Source organism: Scleropages formosus, chromosome 7, assembly GCF_900964775.1.
Source record: "Scleropages formosus chromosome 7, fSclFor1.1, whole genome shotgun sequence".
NCBI classification, from domain to species: domain Eukaryota; kingdom Metazoa; phylum Chordata; class Actinopteri; order Osteoglossiformes; family Osteoglossidae; genus Scleropages; species Scleropages formosus.
This window is the reverse complement of record NC_041812.1, coordinates 18,019,769-18,029,440: the sequence shown is the minus strand read 5'-3', so window position 1 is coordinate 18,029,440 and position 9,672 is coordinate 18,019,769. Positions and strand designations below refer to the sequence as shown.

Sequence of the window (9,672 nt, the reverse complement as noted above, 5' to 3'; positions counted from 1 at the left end):
CTTGCGCAGCAGCCAGAGTTCAGCTGGGAGCTCGGGTTAGGGCTGGAGATAGGGTCGGGGCCGGAGCCTGGCCTATGGCTGGAGGTAGGGTTTTGGCCGGAGCTAGGGTTAGGGTTCGGGCTAGGGCATGTGCTGGAGCCCGTCTAAGGGTTTCAGCTTTTTGCGGGGCCGGCGCTGTGGCTTGCACAGCAGCCAGAGTTCAGCTGGGAGCTAGGGTTAGGGCTGGAGATAGGGTCGGGGCCGGAGCCTGGCCTATGGCTGGAGGGAGGGTTTTGGCCAGAGCGAGGGTTAGGGTTCGGGCTAGGGCATGTGCTGGAGCCCGGCTAAGGGTTTCAGCTTTTTGCGGGGCCGGCGCTGTGGCTTGCGCAGCAGCCAGAGTTCAGCTGGGAGCTAGGGTTAGGGCTGGAGATAGGGTCGGGGCCGGAGCCTGGCCTATGGCTGGAGGTGGGGTTTTGGCCGGAGCTAGGGTTAGGGTTTGGGCTAGGGCAAGTGCTGGAGCCTGGCTAAGGGTTTCAGCTTTTTGCGGGGCTGGCGCTGTGGCTTGCACAGCAGCCAGAGTTCAGCTGGGAGCTAGGGTGAGGGCTGGAGAAAGGGTCGGGGCCGGAGCCTGGCCTATGGCTGGAGTTTGGGTTTTGGCCGGAGCTAGGGTTAGGGTTCGGCTAGGGCATGTGCTGGAGCCCGGCTAAGGGTTTCAGCTTTTTGCGGGGCCGGCGCTGTGGCTTGCGCAGCAGCCAGAGTTCAGCTGGGAGCTCGGGTTAGGGCTGGAGATAGGGTCGGGGCCGGAGCCTGGCCTATGGCTGGAGGTGGGGTTTTGGCCGGAGCTAGGGTTAGGGTTCGGGCTAGGGCATGTGCTGGAGCCCGGCTAAGGGTTTCAGCTTTTTGCGGGGCCGGCGCTGTGGCTTGCGCAGCAGCCAGAGTTCAGCTGGGAGCTAGGGTTAGGGCTGGAGATAGGGTCGGGGCCGGAGCCTGGCCTATATCTTGAGGGAGGGTTTTGGCCGGAGCTAGGGTTAGGGTTCGGGCTAGGGCAAGTGCTGGAGCCCGGCTAAGGGTTTCAGCTTTTTGCGGGGCCGGCGCTGTGGCTTGCACAGCAGCCAGAGTTCAGCTGGGAGCTAGGGTTAGGGCTGGAGATAGGGTCGGGGCCGGAGCCTGGCCTATGGCTGGAGGTGGGGTTTTGGCCGGAGCTAGGGTTAGGGTTCGGGCTAGGGCAAGTGCTGGAGCCCGGCGAAGGGTTTCAGCTTTTTGCGGGGCCGGCGCTGTGGCTTGCACAGCAGCCAGAGTTCAGCTGGGAGCAAGGGTTAGGGCTGGTGATAGGGTCGGGGCCGGAGCCTGGCCTATATCTTGAGGTAGGGTTTTGGCCGGAGCTAGGGTTAGGGTTCGGGCTAGGGCATGTGCTGGAGCCCGGCGAAGGGTTTCAGCTTTTTGCGGGGCCGGCGCTGTGGCTTGCACAGCAGCCAGAGTTCAGCTGGGAGCTAGGGTTAGGGCTGGAGATAGGGTCGGGGCCGGAGCCTGGCCTATGGCTGGAGGTAGGGGTTTTGGCCGGAGCTAGGGTTAGGGTTCGGGCTAGGGCATGTGCTGGAGCCCGGCTAAGGGTTTCAGCTTTTTGCGGGGCCGGCGCTGTGGCTTGCGCAGCAGCCAGAGTTCAGCTGGGAGCTAGGGTTAGGGCTGGAGGTCGGATTAAGGCTGGAGCTAGGGTTAGGGTTATAGAATGGTAAGTGCTGGAGCCCGGCTAAGGGTTTCGACTTTTTGCGGAGCCGGCGCTGTGGCTTGCGCAGCAGCAGTCAGAGTTCAGCTGGGAGCTAGGGTTAGGGCTGGAGGTCGGATTAAGGCTGGAGCTAGGCTTAGGGTTAGAGAATGGTAAGTGCTGGAGCCCGGCTAAGGGTTTCGGCTGTTTGCTGGGCCAGCGCTGTGGCTTGCACAGCAGCCAGAGTTCAGCTGGGAGCTAGGGTTTAGGGCTGGAGATAGGGTCGGGGCCGGAGCCTGGCCTATGGCTGGCGGTAGGGTTTTGGCTGGAGCAAGGGTTAGGGTTAGAGAATGGTAAGGGCTGGAGCCTGGCTGAGGGTTTCGGCTTTTTGCGGGGCCGGCGCTGTGGCATTCGCAGCAGCCAGAGTTCAGCTGGGAGCTAGGGTTTGGGCTGAAGGTACGGTTAAGGCTGGGGCTTGGACTTTGGCTGTAGATAGGGTTAAGGCTGGAGCTAGGGTTAGGGTTCGAGCTAGGGAAAGTGCTCGAGCATGGCTAAGGGTTTCAGCTTTTAGTGTGGTCGGCGCTGTGGTTTGCGCAGCAGCTAGCGTTCAGCTGCGAGCTAGGGTTTGGGCTTTAGGTAGGGTTAAGGCTGGAGCTTGGGCTATGGCTGGAGATAGGGTTAAGGCTGGAGCTAGGGTTAGGGTTCGAGCTAGGGAAAGTGCTGGAGCATGGCTAAGGGTTTCAGCTTTTAGTGTGGTCGGCGCTGTGGTTTGCGCAGCAGCTAGCATTCAGCTGCGAGCTAGGGTTTGGGCTTTAGGTAGGGTTTAGGCTGGAGCTAGGGTTAGGGTTCGAGCTAGGGTAAGGGCTTGAGTTAGCCCAACCCTCAGCTTTTTGTGGTGCTGGTGCTGTGGTTTGTGCAGCACCTATAATTAAGGTGTGAGCTAGGGTGAAGGCTCGAGATCGCGTTAAGGCTGTGGCTTGGGCCATGGCTTTTTTTTTTTTTCCATCTCATGCTCTGAATGTGTAGTTTGCCATACGTAGTTATGCATCCGTCCGTATTGCAGTGGAATGGAGCGAACGCATCACTCAGGTCTTTCCCAGAATTGACACCACCTCTCCCCATGGCTCCTCCTTCCATTTCTGTCCGTGCTTATCTGCTCCCCCTTTCTTCCTTATCTTACCTCTCTTTCTTTACTCCCCCTCCCAATTCATTCTCCTCTCTTTCTTTTTGAAGGTTAAGTTATTCCGTGGTTTATATCCATAACGTTACTGTGGCAACAGAAGTTAACAAGATAATTAAACAGCCTGAGGAGGTGTTTACCTGATATTGCCTTATTGCATTTTTCAACAGCCACCTCAGTAGAGAGAGAACTAGCAGAATTATAGTTTTAATTAAAATTTTTCATGAAATTCCCTTGATGAATATGAATGTGTGGCTTGGCATGGTCCTTTTGATTTTGGTTCCTCTTGCCATTATCTGGCAGTCTGAGGTTTTCTAACCATTAGTTCTTGTGGCTGTAGAATCTGGGTTCCAACTAAGGTTGCACTGCATCCTTTTTTCATATTTTGTGAATACGATGGCAACATATGGAAATATGCATCACTTTTGCCAAGGTGAGCTGGGAAAGACACCTTTGGTTTACTTTTTTAATATGAACAGTGGATGGACAAATATTTAAAATGAAGAAATTAGTATTTAAGATAGCCAAATTAATGAAGAAAAACAAAGATTTCTGGTAATGACTTGATTGTGGCAGGATCAAAATGAACTGAATGCCTACAACAGGGGGGAAACATTAAAAATTTCTACAAAGGAAGTAACAACATTGAAGTTTTTCACTTGAGCTGTCTTTTATATTAGAATAATTGGAGTTTCACTCCTTTTATTAAGCTCATTTTCAAAAGCAACTTTTAAACATTGAAGACATTACATGTACTTTCAAAAGAACAAATGCACAATGATATACGTGACCTTTTTAAATCTGAAACGTTTATCTTAAATTTGAGAAGCTAGTAAAGCATCCTCACAGAACTGAACTCAGAAGGTATACCAGCTGTTTTTTATTATAAATTTCCAACTGTGTAAATTGTAATATGTCACACAGGGAATTGTTAACAGTTGTTTTTCATGCTGTTATTCAGATAGAGCATTAAAAATGGCTTTTTGCTGTTTCTTGTGCTTCCAATTGTCTACAACTGAATTGGTGGGTCAGAGAGTTGCTTTCTTGGGAGAACCAGAATACCGAGGAAAGAAGCATGGAGGTACAGCCCGCTGTACACAGAGCTCTACCAAGCTGGGACGTGCCCATCACGCAGCATTTATGTCGGGGCAGGTCAAGCACTCCGAAACCTAAGAACGAATAACCTAAAAACTGGAATGGCCATCAATTGAGGTATTAGCACCTCTTTGTGATCTATTGCAAAAAAGGTTAGCCCACAGGAAAAGATGAGAAGACCTCATTTCTGTCACTGTTAGTTTCACAATGGAAAGGCTAAGTTTGGTACTTAAAAAAAAAAAAAAAAACTGCATTTTAACAGATGATCCTTCTGTGCAGAAGGCTTTTAAAGAACTGTCATGATAAAATAAAGAACAATTGCAGTTTAACTATTAGCCCGCTCTGGCAAACAGCAGAAGTGTTATCACATTGTAGCCCACTAGGCTTTGCGACACAGCCATCTCTCTTGATAAAATGTGGGAATAAGTAACCAGGAATTGGGTTAAAGGATGTTTCTTTACAGAAATAAGGTGTTTCACCGCTGGTTAAGTGCTTTGCCACTTGCTGTAGTTTTACTTTTCCCTTAGCGACGCAAAAGATAATTAAAAAGTTACACAGAAATGTCTTCCCTTGTTTTTTCTTCTTTAAAAAAGATTGTCATTTTTCACTGAATTTTAAATGTCAGACTCTGTAATGATGAAAGATCAATCAGTGCTGGTCTGGTCCGGTTGAGCTGTCAGTGCTACTTTTTGTGTACAGGCAGTTCCTGGATTACGAACGAGTTCCTAAATCTGTCTTTAAGTCGGATTTGTACGGAAGTCAGAACAGTTGGGTACGGTTGGTATCTAAGGTCAGTTTGTCAAATGTTTGTCTTAGTATATAGTATATCGTGTACCTTTCTATGCATAAAAAGCATTAAAGAAACACTTCCAGATACATTAAAAAAATCTAATAAAAGCTACTATAGTATTTATAATAGAAAGGAGGAGGAAGAAGAGTTTGTGTGTAAGTATAAAAAACATTAACGAAACTTTCATTTTCGCTTTTCCAGTGTTCCTTGGTGTTTCAACTTTTTCCGATTGCTTTACTATTTCAACTTTTGTTTCAATAGTGATAATTTTCCTTTCCTTTGCTTCACCATTACTTGCATCACATTCATGCTTTGGTGCCATGGTTAAGAGGGTAAAAACAAAAAATTAAACCCAAAGTGTTACTACATTTTCAGTTTTAATTGTCAATATTCTGAGTTTTATGCAGCTACTTGTGTGATGAACATTTTAGTGGAAAAAAACTAAATGTACTTAATTGCATATCTGCAACTATCTCTCTTTCTGCTAATGTAATGCACAAGTTGTATTTTCTGTGAGATGTACGTCATTTTGCATAAATGCGTCTGCTAAATGAATACGTGTAAATGAACAAGTTACATACCAAAATATGGTTGGGCTCATTTGTCTTTGTGAAATGTAAGGTTAAGGTTTGGGTACCTGGTAGCATAGGGGTTAAAACTGCTGCCTTTGGACCCAAAGGCTTTAGGTCTGAATCTCTCCTCCAGAAAAGCAACAGCTAAATGAATAAATGTAAATGTAAGGTGTGTGATGCATGGGGATGGCGCTGATGAATTGCTTATTTACAAAAGTGATTTAGAGGGTTTAATGTTTGTAAATTGAAAGTAATATAGTTTATTTCTCATGGTTTCTCTCCCACATCTATTGGCTCAGGGTGAAAAAGACTGGGAAAAGTACGAGGTGGCCCGGGGGCTGAAGACCTGCGTGGACAGGATTCGGTCTGAGTACCAGGTGGACCTGAAGTCCAAAAAAATGGAGACATGCCAGAGAGCTGTGGCCTTGTACTTTATTGACAAGGTGAAGGAGCTCTGCTGAGGTGGTGCTTTCTGTGGATTGCACATGATGTGTGACAGCCTGTCTTGCTGACTCCCCCTGTGTCCTCTTCCTGGTAACCAGCTGGCCCTCAGGGCTGGCAACGAGAAGGAGGAGGGCGAGACTGCTGACACCGTGGGCTGCTGCTCCCTCAGGGTGGAACACATCACACTTCACGAGCAGCTGAATGGAGACAAGTGTGTCGTGGAGTTTGATTTCCTGGGAAAAGATTGCATCCGCTACTACAACAAGGTCCCTGTCACCAAGAGGGTGAGTCTGCTGTAGCACTGCTGCAAACATCGTTGGAGCCTTGTTTATACATCACTGCAATCTAATGTACATTACAGGAAAAAGGAGTAATTGCATCTCATGCAGAACATCCTGCAGGAGACCTTATAATTCAAGAATAACAGACTTTTCCAAAAACCATGCAGGTATAGCAGTGTTATGGAGACATGGCTACGTTCTCTCATTCCTGTTGGGAAAAGAGGTATACAATCAATATTTCAAAGTAAGCTCCTTATATTAGCAGGATTTGTTCAAACTTTATTCTTTCATTGCGTTAACACTCTAACTCCATCGGGATGTAAATAGCGTAAAGCCGTGTCACTGCGTGCTGAGAGGGAATGGCAAACACAGAGATGCACCCCCTCCCCCATGGAGCTAGACAGAACTAATCAACGCTCTGCTGGGACTCGGTGTTATGTGGCGGAAATGTTTCTGTAGCTTTTACGCTGTGTTGTGAGGTGACAGATGAGCTTCAGACACATCCCCCTTCTCACATGCGCACACCATCTCTGAGCAGTATGAGAAGTTTGACTTGAAGATCTTTGAAAATGTACCTCCACTTGCTTATATTTGACAGATCCTGTTTCCTGCGCCATATAGTCGTCTTGGCGCAAGGTTTTATTGTTATTCAAATTAGACTATTTAAAAGCCTCACAATGAGCAAAATTAATTAGTTCCCTGGATATTTTATCTGGTTTATTTAGAGAAAGGAAACATGGCTGCCTGGAAATGTCAAATATAATTGAGAGCGTCTTAATTCCAATCTTGATGAATGAATTGAAAATGAGATCTATTTTATCTGCAAACAAATCAGGTGCATAAGCAGTCACTGACATTTTTTTTTTTTTTTTTATGCTACATATGTTAGTTATAAGCCATCTTTTGCTAAATATATAGGGATGATTCTTTTTATAGAGTTAGTCTTTTTAACACCCTTGTTTATTTGGCAAAGGCTATTTCTCTGTCTGAGACCTTTATGTAAAGTCTTTTCATGATTTGTCTTTTGATTCACAATGCTTTACACATTAATACAGCAGAGTATTTTACTGGTATCAGTTTAGAATGATTGCCTTGATTAAGGACTAGGGATTTGAAATGGGAACCACTGTACACTGTAAGGTGACAGCTCTTACCACTATGCTACCTGCTTTATATTGGTTATGTATTTATTTGGTCCTTATAAATCCATATCCACTTAAGTGGGAATGTTCTGGCACTGGCTCCTGTCAGACTAAAAGCATGTCCAAGTTTTGGATGTCTGAGTACAGGTATGTGTATCGTTTGGGACCACAATCGCAGGTTTATCACAGCGCTGTACTGAATTTCAAATGTTATCTTGACATTCATTCATAAATTGTTAATATTTGTAAACAAGACACCAGGGGTATTTGTTATACTCTACTGAATATTTGGGAAAGCATACTGTCAGTTTAGCATCAGATTATTTGTACTCCGTGTATGAGATCCCCAAAAATGGAAATTTATGTATATTCTGTTCAGCTGCTGTTGGTCATCCTCGAGACATTTCTTCTAACTGCATTTTTTCATTTTTTTTTTTTTTTTTACTCACAGTCCTAATTGTTATTCAAATTAGACCATTTAAAAGCAACACATCAGGTAAGATTAATTAGTTTCCTGAAATGTTTTGTCTGGTTTACTTAGGGAGGAAGGAAACAGGATGCCTTTGAAATGTCGTATATAATTGAGGAAATAATTGAGGGAAGGGTTTTTTTTTGTTTCTTAATCTCTTATGACTTGAAGTAGAGAGGGGTCGATAGCTGTGAGTCCCACAGCAAGGCATCTCCATGACCAGCTTGTCACATCCCTGGAGTGAAATGATCCTTTTTATTAATGAAAATACAACCCCCTCCCCCAGGTCTTCAAAAATCTGAAGCTTTTCATGGAGAACAAGCAAGGAGGAGAAGATCTATTTGACCGTCTAAATGTGAGCATCACACCTGGCCATTTTTTCATCATTAGGTCTAGGTGAGGAGTACCTGTCCCTGGGGGGAATCGGTCCCTTCCTGCTGTACTGCAGGAAGTGCAACTATTATAGGTGGGTCAGAAAGAATGAGCATTCCTGAATGAAATCCATAGGTTTTTGCTTTACAAACCTGTGAAAATGATTGTTTATGACACAATTTTAGAAAAATTCTACTAAAGTAGTTTCCATAGATATTTTTGCTAACTAGGCTTATACCTGCATATGCTGCCCTATGCTTAACTGTGATTGGTTGAACACTGATCATGAGCAATTTCATTTAACACTGAAAAATATAACACATCTCTCCATGTTTGACTGAATCAGTTTCTGTGCAGTTATTTTGTTATTTACAGGTAAGAGGGGTTTATGATTGTTGCAGATTCATTTTTGAGTGCAGTATGAAGTTGAAGGGCAAGCAGCAGAACAGCACATTGTTGAGACTCACAAAGCTGTTATTGTGCGAGCCTAGCAACGTTTCTAACATGGCGTGCAGATAAAAATCTCGTACAAATAAATGACATCACAATGACACATCCTTAAATAACTGACTTGAATTTACTATCAAAAATGTTCTATATTGTTTTGTTTTAAGGGAGGCATTAAAATGCTATTGAGGAATTTATTGTGCAGTCAGGTGTGAATTTAATGACTTTCAGTTAATGAAATCTTCTGATCCCACTTATAGCTCTCATAGCTCATATATTTTGGTGTTATAGGTTGGGGCTACATGTTTGCAAGGAAACAGGTCATTCTTTGCTGTTTGTTTGAGCTGATCTATGGTGTACTTCCTTTATTGCCCTATCCTTCAACTCCAACTGGCCTTTAGGGGGCAGTGTTCCTTGACACTTCGGACACTGAAAATACTTTTTAAAAAAAAAAAAAAAAAATCTGGATTCTTAAAGTATCTGTCACAGGTAAAGGCATAATACATTTCAGATGTTATTGTCAGCAGTATTTTCCCAGAACACTGTGCTGAATATCTGTGTTTGCATTTCATTGCCAGAGTTTTTGTTCTTCTGAATTTATACTTTTGGAATACTCAGATTTGGAAATGTTTTGATTTCCCCAAGACCTCAGAAACCCACTTGCTAGTTGATTCAAGCACTTGTGTTTGTCTGAACAGTTGATGTGAATGCACAGCTCTTCATTACGGTCCCAGCTCCTCGTCCTGTTTCTAAGTGAAGAGTCTTTCAGGGAAAGCTTCTGGCACACAGCAGAGGTTTTTTCTCCTTCAGCTGGAGGTCCTGGCTGTGGTGCGAGTTATTCACGACTCCCTCCACTCAGTGCCCCAGGTTGCTGGGGTGCAGTGTCTCCACTACTGTGCTCCTTCAGCCACGGCTAATGGTGAGGCTCTCCATCGTGACAAAGCCTGGCTTGATGCCTCTCCGCAGCAGGAGGGGAGACTCACTGCCTTTCGGTGCTCTTTCACCAAGGACCTCCCCAGGAGCTAGACGATCTCTCACCACCCCCGCCCCGGCCTCCGCTCCGAGGCTCTCGGAGGCATTTATGGAAGTAAATGTCACAGTGGGATTTGCAGGATGCCATTTTGTTTATGGAGCCACCAGCCCACGTTGTTGGCTTCTCTCAGCCGCAGTCAGTTTCTCCTACACGAGAGTGCCGTGTT

General features: G+C 45.4%; 1 protein-coding gene across 1 annotated transcript in view; it reads left to right on the top strand.

Annotated features, from left to right (window-relative positions):
- The window catches only part of LOC108918952 (DNA topoisomerase I, mitochondrial), a 47,533-nt gene that overhangs the window by 29,504 nt on the left and 8,357 nt on the right, over nucleotides 1–9,672 (top strand). Inside the window, exons 11-13 of the mRNA XM_029253656.1 lie at nucleotides 5,618–5,761; nucleotides 5,861–6,046; nucleotides 7,941–8,009. Coding sequence (XP_029109489.1) covers nucleotides 5,618–5,761; nucleotides 5,861–6,046; nucleotides 7,941–8,009 — 399 coding nt within the window. The remainder of the gene's footprint in view (nucleotides 1–5,617; nucleotides 5,762–5,860; nucleotides 6,047–7,940; nucleotides 8,010–9,672) is intronic.